Source organism: Dysidea avara, chromosome 12 (genome assembly GCF_963678975.1).
Source record: "Dysidea avara chromosome 12, odDysAvar1.4, whole genome shotgun sequence".
NCBI classification, from domain to species: domain Eukaryota; kingdom Metazoa; phylum Porifera; class Demospongiae; order Dictyoceratida; family Dysideidae; genus Dysidea; species Dysidea avara.
The window spans coordinates 7427563-7447913 of NC_089283.1; the positions used below are offsets into that span (position 1 = coordinate 7427563).

General features: G+C 36.4%; 2 protein-coding genes and 1 pseudogene across 2 annotated transcripts in view; 2 read left to right on the top strand and 1 right to left on the bottom strand.

The window, feature by feature from the left end:
- Positions 1-624: 624 nt before the first annotated feature.
- The window catches only part of LOC136240684 (uncharacterized), a 55562-nt gene continuing 35835 nt past the window's right edge, over positions 625-20351 (top strand). Inside the window, exons 1-7 of the mRNA XM_066031705.1 lie at positions 625-703; positions 2886-2948; positions 3002-3271; positions 4639-4839; positions 9176-9250; positions 10964-11260; positions 19768-19971. Of these exons, the coding sequence (XP_065887777.1) occupies positions 2888-2948; positions 3002-3271; positions 4639-4839; positions 9176-9250; positions 10964-11260; positions 19768-19971 (1108 nt within the window). The 5' untranslated portion in view covers positions 625-703; positions 2886-2887. The remainder of the gene's footprint in view (positions 704-2885; positions 2949-3001; positions 3272-4638; positions 4840-9175; positions 9251-10963; positions 11261-19767; positions 19972-20351) is intronic.
- Positions 12442-16676, bottom strand: LOC136241210 (uncharacterized; annotated as a pseudogene).
- LOC136240685 (uncharacterized) lies at positions 16437-18867 on the top strand. Its single transcript, XM_066031706.1, has 2 exons — positions 16437-16582; positions 16736-18867. Exon 2 carries the CDS (start codon positions 17171-17173, stop codon positions 18641-18643), a length of 1473 nt encoding a protein of 490 aa, XP_065887778.1. The 5' UTR covers positions 16437-16582; positions 16736-17170; the 3' UTR covers positions 18644-18867.

Here is a 20351-nt window from a genome sequence, read left to right on the forward strand (position 1 = left end):
AAGGGGATTTTCCCACATTGCTGCGGTCCGATAACCCCCACTAGTGTTAACCAGTACGAGTTTGTTCTATTCTTTCATAAGTTCCGGGATAGCAGGAAGAAGAGTCGCGCGTTCTTGTGTTTATAAAATTAAGAAGCCAGATCAGCCAGAGACTCAAGGTTGTGTGGTACTGTATAAAATCATATATAAGAATAACGCGGGAATAATGCACCTATCAATGCCACGCCCCACCTACCTTCGCATCTACCCCAAGTCGGTGGGGATTTATAGGGGATTCGTCATCCAAACTCGTCCCCAGGGTAGGGGTATTTGTAACACGATTAGCCACATTGTTAATGGATCTCGGAATAGCTACTAGCTAGAATAATACGAATTAGGCCAGGCAATTTAATCGATTAATCCCCACCGCTTCACTGAATTTCGATTGCTGTGTTATCAATCACGTGCACACGTATATTTTGATACTATAAGAAGCTTAGCTATGCTTTAACCAATCTTTATAGTAACAGGGAGTCTGATTTGGAAGTCTTTCTTTTAATAATGAATAATGAAAAGTGACCTCCCGCCTGCATGGAAATCAAAAATTTTGTGGATAAGAAGCAAGTAATTGAGTTTTCCTGGGGATTTGTGGCTCGAAGTTGTCTCCAGGGGTGGGGAATTTGTCACCTAGCTTTTGCAAATCGGAATCTCTGCCCAACCTGGGGTAGGTGGAACTTGACATTGATAGGTGCATAAGAGACACCGCTCAAGGAAGAGTGTTATTTATTAATTCATTGTGGAAGAACATTTACAGTAGTCTTGCCCCACAACCGCATGCTCCTGGCCCACAAGGATCTGGTGTCACGGTTGGCCAGACCAAACAAAAGTTGCCAGGGGATCTTCAGCATACGTACCTGTACGTAGCTACCAATCCGTTGTAACCATGTATCATTGTAATTGTGTATGCTGTAAAGTAAAAAATAAATAAGTGTGGTCATCAATTAGATCCGAGAATGCCTATGACATCAGGTGTTTTACACATTTCATGCAACTAGAACTCTCTTTGTTCCTTTCACCATCCAGCTTATTTACTAGTCAACAGTCTTTGATGTTCTTTTACAGTACCGTTATCCAGCTTAAACAGTGCCCCCATCATCTTGTGCAAAGTTATTATGCAATGTGTGATGTCATATAAATGTTATAAGGTTTCACATTGAACAGCCACCAGACCCTTGTGGTCTGGAGTGAGACTATGTTTATAGTTAGTGTGACAAGAGAACCATGAGACATTTCAGCTATGTAATTATTATCTGTAGTTTATTATATTCATGTGAGAGTAATTAGCTTTCATGTGGACTGTTCTATTTTTAATATTGTAGAAGGAAACTATTTTTAGTAAGAATTCATTAACTGTAGGTAGTGATTTCCAACCTACTGATGTTTTGCACATACTTTTGCTAATCCATTCAATTAATTTTTACGAGCTGCTGCTCTAGTATATGATAGCCAACGCTATGTACTCCGCAATGCACTTCACTGAATGAAATTTCATCCAGTAGGATGTGAAATCAAAGTTCGAGAAATAAAATTCCACATAGAAAGCCCACACAAAAATCCTGTACGACGTAATGTATGGGAAAATATGGGATTTTATGGCACCACTTATTGTCAAAGGTTATCGAGTTTTCTGCGAGTTTCTGTGGTCTGTGAGGCTAAAAGAAGTCATCCTGTACATGAATTAACCATCCATTTTTTGGTGAATAAACATTTTCCAGTAGTCCATGACAAAATTATGTTTTGTAAAAAGTATACCGCCATCTAGGAATGTTCAGAATCCTGCATAACAACCAGCCTGGTGTTAAAGACACCCATTCGCATCAATCCAAGTATAGTTTAAAAGTGAGCAGTTTGCTGTGTTGTGAGGAATTGCTTTATAACATGCAACATTTTGCATAACTTTTGAAAAAACAAAGCTAGGCACACTACAATAAAAAGTATATTTGTGCATATGTATGAGCTCTAAATGTGATGTGCATAAAATGTACTTCAGTGGGGTACTTGATGTGTAGGAGATGATGGTTCACATTTGCTAACTAATGAGGCAAATGTCAACTATCATCTCCTACACATCACATACATTACAGGGTGCATGCTATGTGCAACACATTTAGAGCATATCACATCTGCACAAAATAAACACTTTATTGTAGTGGAAGATGATACCTACCTTGTAAGGCTTCTACATGCTGTTATTGTCAATTGTTTTGCAGCTGCGATGGTTGTAATTCTTGTCAGAGACATCTTTTTGTTGTTGATTATTAAGTAGCGATGTCATCATATTATATGATAATTAGTATTCTCCATACATTCAGTGTGGCAAATAAAGTGAAGTAGTATCTAAAAAATGTTACCTTATCATAACACTGAACATTACTGTTGCAATCTGATTGTCATGTTTTTACAAAGTAATTATTAACTATGACCTGTGATGCCAAAGGTCATAATATTGTTCTGTGCAATATTAACTAACTCAGGTACCCCACACATATTTAGAGATAATTAACTACATAAATTCTCCTCAAAACTGTACTGTATCACTTATACACACTACAGTTATGTGGCTAATTGGTATTGTATGGAAAACACAGCACTATGGACCTGCTAATTATGCCTTTTATTTTGCCTACTTGTATTCTATGAATCTTTTTCTGTGATATGTATTTTGACCAGTAAGAATTTGTAGTATTGCTCAAGTATTCTGCCTATTATGCTAGCATCATGCTCAATACTTTTAGGCAACTATTAGGCTCATAATTATGCCAGCATAATAGGCGGGCCCCTAAGCAGCACGCTTCGGCACTTTGATCCTCCCACACAAACTATAATTATAATATTGTTATTTACAGCCATGAGTACATCAGACTGTTGGTATGAACCTCAAACTATTGACAAGATTATGAGAAAGCCTGGTAAGATAGAATTATTATTGATTTACAAATTAAAATACTGTTATCATCAATAGAGTTTGCATTTCTAACCAGACACTACAACTTGTTGTATCAGAGTTTAATACCTAACTGTAAACTGACCATTACAACTCTAAAACAACATTTAGATATTCCTGGTGATGTGGAGAGTTTTATTGTCAATGGGGAAAGTTCAAGAATCAGATGTCAGAGGATTATCAATCTCCTACTGGTTCAGTTAGACACCACAAGAGATTATGATCAATTCTGTCGCTTGTTGAACATGGTATCTATAATGACGAACCTTTCTGCTAAAGACAGGACAGGTAGGAATAATGTGGAAAGTTTCTAAATGGTAATGATTTGAGCTAGGCATGTTTAACTTTTACATTAAAGTGGTAATTCCCTCTATGTGCTCTGTGTGAAGTATATAAATTGTTTGGCCTTATTATGGTTCATAAGAATATAGGAGTACTTTAACAAAATATTTAAAGTTTGTATTTCAATTTGTATATTTGCATAATGGTATGCACAGGGAATTATGCGTAGTTGTAGTACATACACATGAAACCAAATAAGCATAAACACAAAGTAACTGCAGTTGTGCATCAAACTTTTCCTAGTCCATTTATTTATTTATTTATTTTATTAATGCTTTATAGCACAAGTGCTGAAGGTCTATAGGACACCTATGTTTAAAGATGTTACATAAGGTGTGATTGAAAAGTTACAGAAAGGAGAAAATTAAATCCATGACTGGACATCTATAGGCAGCCTCGAACCTGCAGCTGTCCGATTTACGCTCAAACGCTTACAGCAGTCTTCCAGGTGGTCAGGATGTTGTCTCCTTGTTATTTTCATTTATTTGCTTTCTAAGATGCTGTTGGCCAGGAAAGGTGCATAAGGCTTGAGGATGGGAATAAGTTTGTACAATTGTAAGAAATGAAGACCACCTGATTGCCTAGAGTATAATTAGTCTGGATTGAGCTTGTCAATTTTAGAACCTTATATAGCTGGCTCCTAGCCTCAACACCCTAAGTGTATTATGACATAAACATGCACTAAATGTGTTTTGAGTTTGTGCGAGGATTTTTACATATGCTGGATGTTCTAGAGCAATTAATTTTTCAGCTCTAGTGAATATTTCACACTTATGGTTTTCATGGCTGCTTAACATATATGCACAGTACAAACGACCTAGTGAACGTCACTACCTTATTTTTCACTACCAGGTAGCGAATACTTTTTTTAGTGAAGGTTACTGACTTGGTAGTGATCATCACTAACTTCAAAAAATATTTAACAAAATTGTAGTGAAATCACTAACTTGGTAGTGATTTTCACTGCCTGGTAGTGATTTTCACTACTTTGATACTAACTTGGTAGTGAAAATCACTACCTCATTATTTAGTGAATTCTCCTGTAAATTTAACTAGTGAACATCACTACCTCAAGTTAATGAAAAGTAACTTCACTTAAGTAACCGAGTAGTGAAAGGTAGTGAACACCACAGACTGATGAGTAACTTGTACAAACAGAATTGTGATACGTATCTCAATATCTTTAGTCTGCGAAGATTTTCTATGATCATGTCACACAAGATAATAATTATTGTTTTGGTACTGTAACTGCATCAGTACATGTATTTGCATTCTAATTACCTTATCATAACTGTTAAATTGCTTTTCTACAGGAATCACCCATAAAGCTCACTCATCAAAAGTAGCCCCACCAAGCAATGTTTACCAGTTTGACAATTGTGTAGCAGATAATGTCATTGTCCGATGTGTTGATGATGGAGCATCAGAGGACAGAGCAACCAGCTGCTTCTTTAGTAACCACCACCAGGTTACTAGCAGAAGGTGTAGAGTTGTAACTACTACTGCTAGCAAGTGTAAGTGATTTGTGGTTAGAGCTAACTTTCCCTATACAACACAACCTTTCACATTAAATGTGAGCAGCGCTTGGATGAACACTGGAAGAAATCTGGTTACGATAGCCCTCAAATACCTGTGGCCTAACCCTGGCAAATTTTCTTTGTAGGAAATTTCGACCCATCCAATAATAATAATGCTGTAGCTAATGACCACACCCACTGTAAATCAATTGTGAAGATTTTGTTTCCCATTTTCAAAATCAACTTTATCCTAGTGGAGCAGCCATAACTGAATATATTAACTCATAATGACTGTCTCAATTTTGATTGTACCACTTAGGAACCTGCCGATTATGCTAATTTTTTTACTTATTATGCTATGCTGCACTGCTCAAAAATTTACCTATTATGCTTAAATTAATGCTCAACATTTACCTATTATGCTCAAATTATGCTCAATATTTTTATCTCAGTTCCCATATTTTTCTAATAACTTTGCACTTTATGTGAAAACAGTAAGTGGTTGAAGTACAGACTGTAATTCCTTAGCTACTTGTCAAAATGCATGTCACAGAAAAGATTGATATACTCTAATAGAACAGTCAGCTAACTGATAATTTTATTAGAGTTACTGATTGTTCTATTAGAGTATATCGATCTTTTTGTGGGATATGTATTTTGAGAAACAAGGATTTACACAAGTTTTCTGTCTATTATGCTAGCATTATGTTCAATGCTTTCTGGCAACTATTATGCTCATTATTATGCCAGCATAATGGGCGGGTTCCTAGTACCACTACATGTGGTCACCATCTTCACTCAATTTAATGCACACATAAGAAATTATTTTGAGTGGTATACACACAACGGAACATTCAAAAATTAACCCAAAATTTATTTTAATAGTTGCTCTTCGAAAATGTCCCTTTCAAAATTAACTTCTTATACGGTATCTACCAGATGTCCATTACCACTTAGTTACAGTAGCATAAGCGCTTTAAAAATTTAATAATTTTGTGACATCTAAAAATACTGCTCAAAGAAAGTGTTGATACAGAATATTAACACCTTGATATGGTTTCATTGTATGAAGAAAATGAAGAACAGCCTGATTGAAGACAAAAGGAAAGACAGGACACAGTGGGTACACACTCTTTGGAACCCTAAAAGGCACATATCCCACTGTTGAGTTGCTGTTGTGACATAAAATGGTGGCCGTGCAGTGCTTTGTTTTTTCCTCTAGCCTTGTGACTGGTCAGATGGGCAGGAAAGCTGTGAGGCAAACTTTTGAGCTTGAGCATTTTTTTAAAAACTATATCCGGCTACCTATAAGTGTTTTCTGTTTTAAAATGCTGTATATATATTTGATGTTAGATAGACTGATATTATTCCATAAAGGTCATTTTCATCATGTAAGATGTCTCTAGGATGATTTTAAATCTGGCATTTTTGGCAGCACCATCATTATTTTTTTGGGCTATCCCTACTTAATAACATGAAATTTGTTCATCAACATGCTATCCTTCTATTGTATTGTACCGAGCACAAGTTGTGTAGATATGGTTGTTTAAAATCTTTGTTGCTAATAAAATCAGATTCCTCAAAAAAATGAGCTGCTGTACATATGTACATAATGGGTTTTGTTTCAATAAGCAAACAGCAAGAAGAGAATTTGTGCCCAGTGCTTGGTTGATGACTTTCTAAATAAGTTATTTTAAGGCTTTTTCACATTTGCACTTAATGTGCACTAAAACATTTTTGATGCAAATTAACCATTTCACACTTAATGCACATTAGGCCATACGTTAGTTCAACACACATTATAAATAATCCACCTCGCAAGGTAGTTTCGTGCATACTGATGCGAATTGAGTAGGAGGATGCCTCATTCATGTGATATTTGTGGGAACAATGGCACGAGGTGCAGGTTGGAGTGACGAAGCCATGTGTGCTTTGATATGTCTTTGGGGCGAATACAAAACGTACAGGAGAAGTTGGATTAAGTAGCAAGGAATCAGACAATCTATGAAGAGATTGCTGAAGGAATGCAAAAGGCAGACTACATTTATTCGTGGAAACAGTGCTGTACTAAGGTGATAAACCTTACCCAGAAATATTGCAAGGTGGTAAGTGACGAGTCAATAGTGACACTACTCTACCTTGTTAAGTTCTTAAGGATAACAATCGCCAGACTGGCAATAAGCAAAAATCGTGTGCCTATTATGATGAACTAGATGCTATCTTGGCAAGCAGAGCATGTTCTGACCCTGTTTCCATACTGCTGGAGAATTCTGGTGTTGTTAGTGTGGCTGTTTGTAGGTGATAATAAACGTGTACTTAATTAAAAGTAAATTTTCACCATATTGCTGTGTAGACGTTGAATGAGGCTTCAATTGCTGATGACCAAGCAACTGGCCAAGATAGTACTAGTGGGGAAGTGGTTTCTGTGTCTGGTAAGTGTTGCTGTGCACATACGTATAGCATAGTACATAATTACCATTGATAAAGGAAACTCCTCAAGTACTAGTGATACTGGTCCTGTTACACCACAGTCGTCCAGTTTTACAACTGCTGATGCCAGTGTAACATCCACTACTACTACAATGAACCACCTCAAACGCTACGACGATGACTACAAATACACCTCCTGATAGGGCAAAAAAGCCAATTAAACATAAGGGGACAAATTGTAACCTTTGTTTAATGTTGTTCATAACAGGACTTACAAAAAAGAAAGGTAGAGACACCACAGAAAATATTGATAAGATGATTAAATTGGAAGAAGATGAAGATGGAGAAACAAAGAAAAAAGTGGCTAGAAATTAAGGAAAAGATTGTAGACAACATGAGGGAAAGCATGAAGAAAAAGTGATGATGATGTTTGGTTCATGATCATTTATGGGTCAGATGATGCATATTATTATGATGTTCAACCCTAGTTCACATATGTATGTATGGACATACGTAATTCTAATGCGCTTTACAATTGTGGATCAGACTACCCTTACAATGTACCATACTTCTACCAGCAACCACATCCCAGTTTTTATGAGCCACCTGTTGGTGAAAAAAGCAATACCAAAACAGACAGCAGTGCTTTTCAATAGATACAGCATGTTGCACTATTGTGTTATGTAATTATCAGTGGAGCACACATCACATCAATGTGTCCCATAATTATCTCTTGTACATATTATTGTTGGTGTTGAAATAAATAATCCTTTAGGTTACTTCAAATAGTGTTTGCTGCTGCAGTTTCTGTGCTACGTCATGTGGCATCAGTGACAGGAGGTATGCTGTGATTTCGAGCTGAATTATCAAGCCAGATCCAATCAGGATCATAGTTGTCATTGTTTAACTCACAGACATCGTGCAGTGTTACACAAGCAACTACAACATCAGTAGAATACTGGATGTCATAATAGTCCACACGCTTCAGCAGACATCTCCACCTTCCCTTCAGATGGCCGAAAACATTCTCAACAACCATCCTTGTCCTACTCTGTCCGTAATTATAGTGTTGTTGCTGCCTTGTTAAGTTTCCTGTATCTGGGTATGGCTTCATTAACCATGGTAGTAGAGGGTAGGTGGGTCACTAAGTACTAACAAAGGTATGTCAACAGCATTAATGGTTTTCCTCCAATTAGGGAAAAAAGTTTCAGCCTGACTTTTATTATAGAAATTTGAATTGGTAAAAACCCTGGCATCATGAACTTTCCCAGGCCATCCTATCGATGAACAAACTATGGGAATCTAGTACCCCTTGTAAAATGATAGAGTGAAACCCCTTTCTGTTATAATAATAATCTGATGCAGACTCAATGGGCTTAAGTATACAGTAGGTATGTGGAATCCATCTGGCTCCAACTACCTGGGAAAATCCCCATAAGTCTTCAATGATCTCCTTCAACCATTCCTCTGATGGCAGGTTCACACACTTTGGCATTAGGAGTTCTGTCATGGCACGGCATGTTCTATTAACTATGACACACACGGAGTGGATAAACCAATCCAAAATGGTACAGAGATGGTTCGGTACTCGACATTAGTTGCTAGCCTCCAAATTGTCATGGTTAGTTTTAGGTCAACACAATGCCATTTTACACCAATCATGTGTTAATGGTATTGAAATAATGCAATCCAATCACGTAAGTGGTCAACTAATGCGCATTCCACTTGAAATTGTAAAATCATTTAGTGCGCTTTGAATTCACTTAACTTGATGCACTTGATGAATGTGCTTCCAATGCGCATTAAGTGTGAAAAGGCCTTAAGTTTCTGCTGAAGTACTGTAGCTATATAATCAAATTACTAAAATTTCTCTTTAGTTTTTTTAATGTTTTGTATTCTGTAGGTATACCAGTGACTTCAATAGTACTTAATACAGTCCAGTCAACAACTGAGTTGTCTTTTCTTCTCAATTCTATAGGTAAGCATTGTGTATGTTTTTACTGATTAGTGGAGCTTTAACTGTAAGTTGTACTGCAAAGATGTACAATTTGTATATGTACTGTGTATCTTTGGTGAGCCTACACAATGACATGTTTTATTTTATTTTACTGGCATAATATTATGTGACTGGCTGAGCAAAAAATGGCCATTTTCGCACATTTCTCAAATTTCATTTTGTTACATCTCTGTTATCTATAGTAACAAAAGAGTGGGCAGCAAAAGTTTCAGAAGAATGGTTTTGCTAGACAGTTGGAACAGTGATAAACTCAATATGTACAATAACAATATGGCAAATAAATTACAGGCACTTAAATAATCGACCATAATTCATGCCTGAAATAGACTGTGAAGATGGGACTAGGCTCAATCTATGCACTGTGCACTGGCAAAGCCATCAAGGTATAGTGCTTTCCTTGTACTCCTCCATGTTGACAAAGAAGAAGGCCATTTCAACTAAGAAATGACAAGTGTGAATGTTTTTTAACCACATCATAAATAAGTACCCATAACTGATGTATCCTTTAATGTGTGAACATGAAACAAAGATTTTCTTACTCACCATAAACAGGCAAATCCAGTAGTGTATAAGTTTTATTGATTTGAACTTTGTTGCAGTGTGTACCGACGCGATTAAAACATGAGTATTTTTATGTAGCACCCATGGCCATTGATTTCAATATGTTTTTATGTAGCACCCATTGATTTCAATATGTTTTTATAGCAAAATAAAATTTTGTGAAAATGGCTGGTTTTCGCTCAGCAGGTCACATATAGTTAACAGTATGACCATCATTAGCACTTAATAGTGGAAGTCATCAAGACTAATATTTCTGGCCCAAAATACACAATATGAACCAACCTTATAAAACCACAACATGATTTAGAACTACTGTACGTATTGTATGTTACAAACAAGCAATACTGCATCTTTACAATAGTCTGAAACACGGTTTCCTATAAAGTTTTAAAGCAATTTTTATCAAGTATTCTACTGAGCGCCTGACTGAAGTAAGTGATGCCTTTAGCCAGGCGTAGTGGAAAATTGCTGCAATTGTACACCTTACAGTATTTCAGTACTTGAATTTACCCTATTGAAATCATGAAGTATTTTGCATACCATTATAAGTATGAGCTGCACAATTGAACCCGCTGTCAGCAGAGAATGGGAGCACAATACTGCTGTTGCTTTTAAATCCTTTGTGAAGCTGGTATGTGAATATGGTAGTGTTGTTATTATGGGTGCTTCAGCCACCACTTATTTAACTTGATCCAATACAAAAATGGCTGAGAAACTAAGTGAATACACAATTCGTTCACTGCATTTTTGCTGTGAGGCCAGTGTTGTTTGTAATTTACTTGATTTTGGAGGTAGAGGGCCTCTATTGCTGTTTTGTCCAACTTTTGCCACTGCTCCATTGACATACTCCCATTGTTTGAGGAGTTTAAATGATGATGCTTTATTACTGTCCTCATCAATTCAATTAAACTCTTTGGATCTATTCAGAAGAAACTTTCTTGGTGCGATTGTTGACATATGGGCACCTACTTCTTTAGACATCAGACTTCTGAAGAGGGATGGTCTGCTGTTTTGAAACTGTTCCAGAGACATTTTTGTGTTTAATTATATGTATGTTGTATGTTCTGTAGATGTCAAAGAAAAATGTACTTGTGTTATGTTTATTTACTACAGAGTGTACAATACTGGATGAAAATTTTTATCTATTGTGTAATTGTTTACCTGATAACTACCAGTCTACACTGGTCAAGTTGAAAAGCTTACCCCAAATATCAAATGAGGACCACCAACAGCTGGATACTATGGTGTCATCAAGTCCAGTCCAACTGGCTAATGAGAAGATAGTGACTTTCCTCATAGTAAAATTATGTTATAATGGAAGTACTGGTAGTCTAGCAGAATTTTGTGATGTGATGGATAACTTGGTTGAATCTGATGAATTGGCTGACTGTGTAAGAGAAGTGTTATGTGGTAAGCCATACCATGTGTACTGATTGTGCTATGTATGTAGGATAGTATAATGATCAGCTGTTGTTTTTGCAAAGGAGTAATGCAATGTCATGCTCATTGGTATAATGGGATCAGTGTTGGGGTAACTTAGCTATTTGTAACTTAAGCTACTGTAATACTATTACTTTTCAGTGGAAAGTAATATCACTTGGTTACTTTCCATTAATTTAGTGGTAATATAACTGAAGTTACTTTTGATCAAATGTAATATAATACTAGCATGTAATATTATTACTTAGTTATGTAATATTATTGCTTTTCGTCAATAAAAATATACTGTTTTATGTGGCTATACACCACTAGCATATCTTTCATTATGGGTATTATTAATTTTCATTCCTAAATATGCTGTTGTATGTCATTTCTCCAAGTAAAGTTCCCAAATTACGTATATCACCAGATGAAAATATGATAGTTATTTTTAGATGCTTAGTGTACACAAAGGTGCTAGGTGACAGCTTACAACTGGTTTGACTTTGCTTTCAGGTGAGTTTGCAATGAATGGTCATCATCTGCATACTTCTAAGTGATCACTTGATTTTGGCTTGACAAAGTTTAGAAATTCATGTAGAATATATCTATGGCTTCTCCACAAAGGAAGGTGGAGGTATTACCCCGAATACTCCATGCTGAATGTTCCATTGAGCTACCATTTACTACCTAACAACACTGTAAAAACTGAAAGGTAGATTTAACCCAAAAAAATGGGTAGCTTTACCAGAAACTCAGGTAACCAAAATTTTAAGTAGAAGCAACCATTTATTTTAAAGGTTATAGGAACCATCTATGTGAAGAGGTAACTTTAACCTAAGGTTGGTAACATCAACCAAGATCCAAAATGTTATAACAACTTTGTGTGGGTTGAAAGTACCTCCATCAAGGTAGGAAATAATAACCACCAGGTGTTGCTTTAACTATAGCAGGAATTAAAGTAACCACTTCAGTATTAGGTTAAAAAGCCTGCAGTTAGTGGTGGTGTTAACCACAATACCAGTGGTTAGTTACTACTTACAAACTATTTACCTTCCTTATAATTAGCTATGATAACCATCCAGAAAGTTACTTATACCATATGGTTGGTAATAATGACTGTTACAATTGGTTGTGTTGTTGTTGTTTGTACCTAGATGATAACCTGCCTCACCACTGTTTGCTTTCTGTGAATTGGTAGCATATTATAAATCCTTTAGTATTTATCACACATAGTATACAAGTCACAAATCGTCATCAAGGATTAAACAACAGTCTTGTAATTGTTTACATAGTGACAACATAATATTATCTCTTAGTAACAGTAATCATGAACAAATATATAGACTTTTACAACATGGCATATACGTAACATAACTAGTACAGCCTGTAAAGATGTTATATATGGGTACAGTCTTGTTTGTCAATAGATATATTTATGTTCACAGGTTACGTTTAATATCTGACGTGACTGCCAAATATGATGCACTGCGGTCAGTACTATCAGGATAGGAGAAGATATAATCCTGAAGAAACCACATAAAGCTTTTGGTTTGGGTTGAGTACTCAAGGTAAAATGAATAGTATGCTGAAAACGTAAGAAATATGGCATCTGGCAATGTTGAACACTGACAGAGTCATGTTTTCCACAAAAACAAAAAATTGGTCATCTGGACCTACACCAAGGTACCCTCCTATTCGTGGTGCTGCATATGATGTCTGTGACTTTGCTGCATCCTCTACTCTTGTGGATATCTACACAAGAAACAATAAATATCATAGTTGCAGTTTCATTATTCATAGAACCATACTTGATACTCCGTGTAAACAAATTTGATCGTCTCTTTGGCATTTTTCGGAGCTAACAACTCCACTAGTATGCTCAGAGCTAAAATATCATCACCATCTGAAAGTAGAAATAAAAATACATTAATGACAATGGTCATGTGCTTTAGAACATGGCATGCATAGTGTGCTTTGACCATTGGAAGACAAAGAGATCTTAAGTATTAATTAAAGCACCACAAATTCGTGCTGTATGGAAAACACAGCACTCAGGATAGGAAAAATTAAAAATAGACAGTTATTGCTATTTAAATGTACAAATTATACTCTTTAATATGTGTACAATTGCATAACATAACTTACATAGCCATCACCTATATCATCCTTCATATATGGATATTTAAGGATAAGGAGTCTGGCAACCTGCTCACAGTTGCTTCTGGATGGCTTCGAACCCACTTTAGAAATTGTAAGAATAACCAAGGTTCTAACAATATCATTCCGACTTTCTCGTGTTAGCTCCTTTCTCTTAATACAGGCATCCGTCTCTGGTCTCCAGTGAGAAGGTATTTCAAAACTGCTTGCGGACAGACTTCCTGATGTACACGAAGCAACAGACTGTGTTGAACATGTCGAACCTTGATCACTACATGGAGTTGGACTGTACGTATCAACAGATGACAAAGCAGGAATATCATCCTATATAAAAATCATATTTACAATTACTGCAAACTTTTCATGAACACTACATACATAATATTATGTCAACAATTAAACTTCAAGCAATCAAATACAGCCTCAACTCACAATGTATATACGTAGCTACGTGGGATGCCTAAACATCATAAAATTATCATACATGAGTACCGTTTATTGCAAATACAGAGTACGGGTCAGTGCTAATTCTCAAGATCTTGCTAAGTGGTTGTGAAATACATGGTAGTGCAATGATTTTCCTATAAGAGTATTGGACTGCTCTATTAGAACATCTTGAAATCTCCCCTGGTGAAGACGATATTGGTTATAGCTAAAAATTTAACACTGAGAATAGTCATGTATCACCCACTATTACATGTGCTTTGCAAATATTCTAATAAATTAGTGCACATGCAATCTTTTTGATTTATACAAAAATTGTAAGTTAATAGTCTCTCCAGCTTTAGAAGAACCAGATAATGCCTGGTTTAGTATAGGTAAGACATGCAGTGCTAGGATTCTTCAGTGGATAAACAACCCAAAGAATAATCACTGATGCGAGCCGAGGCTGATTATTACATCATTCCTGAGGGAGAATCCTAGCAATGCATGTCTTAGCTGTTTAGACAATGGCCCATGTAACTGAAATCTTAAACTTGTTAGGAATCCAGTATGTAATCTATGTGTCAAAGTTTGTGGCAAGGTGTCTTACCAGAGTAAAAACCCTGTATACCTCAAAGCATTCTCTGCATGCCATTGTCTAATTGTTGAGAGTCTGTTTCAAGCCTAGCCCATGAGACCAGTCACAGATGCAATAATTAGGTAACTTAAGTATGGCTTTACACTGGAATATAGTTTGTTTCTTTTTTCCGATACTGTAATTAATTTTATGGCTTTCAGTGAATACTTGTACTGTAAAACATTAATAAGTAAATTTAAAAATATACCTATAAATAAGACGGCTACTACATACACCTAAAATACCTTTGAAATAAGCCTCAACAGCTTCTTTACAATGCCTATGGCAGGTATCATTTCCTTTAAGTCCTGCTGACTCAACTGTAAGAATTCTTTACCATCAATGTAATTCTCTACAAAAAAAAATAAAAAATCACATTGCTGTATAATGCTGTACACATCAACAAGCTACATGTATACTGACAAAGTGGAAGACACTTGCCGTGAAAGATGGCAAGTTGTGTGAACAATTTTTAAAGCTATGTGACAAGACCGGGTACTGTACAATGTTTTTAGGCAATCCAATCCGTTAATGAGACCTGGAGAGTACAGCCGGGGCATCCAACAGGGCTGCTAGTAAGTTTTGACTAAGCTTAGAACTGCTGTTGTCACTTCAACTAGACAGACATAGTCTGCAGCTACGCCGTTCCTCGCTGTGTGCCAAATGAGTTAACCTTTAGTAGCTAGCTAGTTACGTACCTTTCAGAATTTCACAAAAAGACTCCGGAATGCCTTGGTTTACGTTCAGGTAAAACACAAGTTCGTCAACTGACATACTTTCGTTGAGTTCGTTCGGAATCTCGCTCTGAAGCTGGTCAATGTCAGTGGACGACATCGTCTCGGACATTATTGAGCTACCAACGAGGCCACCAAGCTTGAACAAATCTACCAAACTTGAAAGCACTAAACCAAAAAAGGCGGCAAACACCATATGAGCGCCAAGTTACACCGCCAATTTTTTTAGCTATCACGTGTGCATGGTAGCCTATAGTTACCTGAGAGCAGTGGTGATGATTGTCGTGTTACCGATAGAAACTCCAGATGGCGAGTAGTTCTAGCGCCGGTACCAGCGGGCAATATGCAAGGTTTAAGTGCCCCCTTTGTGTTTTCCAGGCACTTAATATACGACTAGTTTTAAGTCACCTACGACTAGTTCATTCCAGTGATCCACGCTTTTCAGTTGTGTGTGGAATCGGTGGTTGCAGTAATACTTCCAAGTCATATTCAGCTCTCTATCAACATATCTACAAAAAGCATAAAGATTCCGGCATAATTCAGTCTCGAGTTTATAGAGCATCGCAACAGTTGAATTGTTCCGATGAACCTGAGATATCCTCTTTCAATTTTCACGATGACGCTTTCCAACAAGGTTTGTGTATATAGTAGCTATACACTGTATGTCAGTCTCCCATGCAGTAACGGTGGTCTAATATGGTTCCTGCGATAGTGTACACACAATGCACATATATTATAATTTGTGCTTGCTGTACAGTACATTAATTGTGTCAAAGTTAATAGTGGAGTACATTATGCATTGCAACTATTGCTTTATACTGTCATAGAGTTATAAAAGTGGGTCGTAAAGATGATCACATCATATAGTTTACTGTTCCAGTAGCTAGTGGATTTAATGATCCCTTGTGGCAAAACCAACTTTTGTGAATACTTAGCAGCACTCATGCAACTTGTGATGCAGTAACTAATCCCAATTGCTTTAATAAAGGCATCACATTCTAATGAATCATTAATTAAATACCATTGTATATAGGAAATGAAGATTTCAATCCAGATCTGGAGCATTTGCTAGGCATTGATGCGATTCGTCAAAAGAAAGCCAGCGCCCTTTATTTGTTGAAATTAAAAGAAAACCATCGTTTGTCTCAGACAGCGATCGATGATGTTATGGAAGGGTCAAAGACTGTTTTTTCCCACACAGTGCAAACTCTTCACAGTGGTATTCGTGCTAAGCTTGCTTCACTTGGAATAGATGATACACAAATTGACAGTGTGTTTAAAGACTTAGCCGATCCTTTTGTTGGCTTGGAAACAAGATATAAACAAGAGAAGTGTTTTGTAGAAGATCTTGGCTTAGTGGTAAGTTTGAACTAGTACATAATACTCTGTTGAAGCAGTAACTAAGATTACTATGGTAAATGCATTAATGCAAGTATTTTGGTAAATTCACTTATAAACATAAAGTTTTAAGGACGGTGAATGAACATACACCAATCTGTTATTTTACTATAGGAACCAGAGGAGATTTTAGTTGGTGAACCTTTTTATGCTGCAAGGTTTTCAGGAACTAAGAGATCGCTAGTAGAACAACGCGACTCTTTTCAATATATTCCTATTTTCAAGACGCTTGAAAGACTACTGGGAGATTCCAGTCTGTTGGAATTCATTGATAATCCTCACAGGAGATCAGATGATAAACTTGAAGATTTTTGTGATGGAGAATTAGCTTGCAATCACCCATTATTTTCAAATGATCCACTTGCACTTCAAGTAATTGCCTACTTTGATGAGCTTGAAGTTTGTAACCCCCTAGGCACACATACCAAGAAACATAAATTAGGCATCATTTTATTCACTCTCGGTAACATTCCACCTAAATTTCGATCTACATTAAGGAGCATTAATTTAGTTGCTTGTGCAACACATCCTGTAATTCAGAAATATGGTATGGACACTATTCTTGAACCATTTATAAAAGATTTGAATACGTTAACTACGCATGGTATTAATGTTAACATCAGTGGCCATCAGCGCAACTTTAAAGGAGGTTTAATGTGTTTTCTGGCTGATAATCTAGCTAGTAATCTTTTGGGAGGATTCAAGGAGTCTTTTTCTTTTTCACATAGATTTTGTCGTACTTGTATGGTCAAAACTACATCATATAAGGACAAGTTTTTGTCAAGTGATTTTTGTCAACGAACTGCTGAAATACACAAGAGACAATGTGATGAGTTGGATGCAGCTGAAGGAGATCTAAAAGATCATTACTCTAAAACATACGGAATCAATCGTCGTAGTAAGTTGATGTGTGCAAAAAATTTTTCCATGTTTGATGGTGGTTTACCACATGATGCTATGCATGATATCCTAGAAGGTGTTGCTCAACTTGAGGTCAAGCTACTGGTTAAACATTGTGTGAATGAGAAATATATTACTGTAGCTGAATATAATCACCGTACTGAGAATTTTGATTATGGCAAAAATGAGATGGATAGGCCAGGAATAATAACTAGAGAATTGCTGGGGTCTAATGATAAAAAATTTCATTTATCGGCTGCCCAAACATTACTTCTTTGTCAAATTATCCCTTTGATAATGGGAGATTGTGTTCCTGAAGGAGATGAACACTGGCAGTGTTTTCTTTTACTGCTAAAAATTTTTGATATTGTGTTTTCTCCTGTTGTACCCAAGGGATATTGTGCTGTCCTAAAACTACTGATTGCGGAGCATCATTCTCTTTTCAAGTCATTACATTCAAGTTCAATGATTACACCCAAGTTTCATTTTCTTGTTCATTATCCTGACCAAATTGTTGCACTCGGACCAATGACCAGGTATTGGACTATGCGGCATGAAGCTAAACTTAGCTTGTTTAAAAAGGCTTCTCATTTGGGGAACTTTAAGAATATTGCTTACACATTAGCAAGTCGACATCAGCGATGGATGTGTTATCAGTTGGCTTCTGATAACATGCTTCAGTCTTGCTTTGAGTGTGGTCCGGGCAGTAGCCCTAGTACAATTGGACAACAGCCACACCAACTAGGAAGCATCATCCAGCGAGCCATACCTTCAATAAGCAACGATGCCACTGTTTTCCATCCTAAGTGGGTTAAGAAAAACAGTATAAACTATTGCAATAACAATTGCTATGTTATAATAGGGACAGATGGAACTGATCCCTTGTTTGGTCATTTAATTGATGTCTACGTTGTTGGGGGTGATTTGTTACTGCTACATGTGTACCATTGTCAGACTATTTACTTTGACGATCATTTTCATTCTTATGTCATCAGTGACACCACAAATATGTCGATTGTGTGTCTTCAAGATCTTTTAAGTCCTTTTGTACTTCATGGGCACAAACTCTTTGATGGAAGATCTGAAACTTACATAACCATGAAACATTTGATTTTTAGTTAACCGAACTATCATATGAACATAACTTTTAATTTGGTTATTTTGACATTTTTGTAGTTTGTTTTAACCTATTTACACAGTCAAATGTACCTAAGTTATAAGAAGGATAAACAACCAATCTGTTTGAAAGTTATTTCTACTAAGTATGGGTTGAAATTACTCAAATAGTTAAATATATCCAACAAAGTAGATTTAACTCACTTAATGTTGCATTAACCATATATTATCTAGGTAGTTTTTACCATTGTGGTTATTTCTACCTTGCAGTTTTTACAGTGAACTTGCTATGTAACTGGATCATACTGTATGTGTACATCAACATGTATTACCAAATGGATAGTTGAATTGTCATATTGATAGGAAAGAGGTATGGTTGAGGACAAAATACGTATACCCATTTCTGTTTGCATTGAATGGAATGGAGCAAAATTGCTTGTGAAAGGAAAGAATTAGCTGTAGCATTAGCATTTGGTTTGTAAGTGTTCCATTTATCTATAATGCTGCCAGGTACAACTTATTACCCTTTGCTACTTTGCTTTGCACAGCTAATCTAAGCTCGAATTATGCTCCAGCAGTAATAGCAAAATGCTCTTGCAATTTCCCAACGGTGCATATGAGCCAGTAACAACACTATAGTCCTGGAGAAATGCTATGCCACCTGTACCATCAATTAACTCCAGAAGCAACTGTATACGTACATGTCAGCAAAGCAGACCTTTCATCAGTATAGGTATACGTATGCATGGATGTATATATATACATATATATATATATATATATATATATATATATATGCAGCTAGCATTGTGTAAATGTACATACTGTGTACATTTACACTGTCCATTCCACAAAGTCTGTTAAAAGTTTGATCTACTTTCTGCTGTACCTTTTCCTTGCTTGCTCGTTTACTGCTTTCTATGGCAGAAGATGGCTGCAAGATCTCTACCTAATTTTTTAAGACGGCTGGTATGGATGCATTTCTATGTAAGTATATGGTAGGAAACTGTTTACCTATAGACAGTCCCATTTTAAGTCCTTAGATACTCATGGAATTACCAATGTTGTGTTGTACGTATGTATACCTGTAAAAGGAACCATGCACACATACAATGTAATTTTACCCACAGTTACCACAAGGATGCCCATGGAAACATCATCTACTAATAGTAGTGTAGTAAACAGTGATGGTGATAATGTATGCACTAATTCTACTCCAGTATCAACTGAAGTGGCATTCAGTATGACTGAGTCTATATCATCCCCTAATATGCCACCTGTACCATCTACCAACAGCAGTGAAACTGGTGATGCTTTACAAGTCATATCTTTGGGTGAGATGAATTTTTACATCCTAATTAAGCTCCCTTTGTGCATATACATGGTATAATCACCCTTGAAAAGCGGCTATAATAAGATTTGTGGTGTATATGTTGTGTACAATGAAATACTGTTGTAGTGTAAATGCGTACATATACACATGTACTGCTATGTTCATTTGGTACTTACAATATTTATTTGTATATGTGTATACATACTGTATGTGACCATGTGACCATGTCAGCAAGAACCTGCATGTGTATGTAGTTTGCACGTTTTCCAGTATTGATACCACCTTTGATGCATTCTTAAACAAAAATCAATTTGTAAAGCTACACGTATGGGCATAAATGCATCATGCAGTCTTCAGAAATGGATCCTGTCTCAATCATTT

Excerpts from the sequence above, each read along its gene's own strand:
- LOC136240685 (XM_066031706.1), top strand. The coding sequence starts at position 17,171 with ATGGACACTATTCTTGAACCATTTATAAAAGATTTGAATACGTTAACT.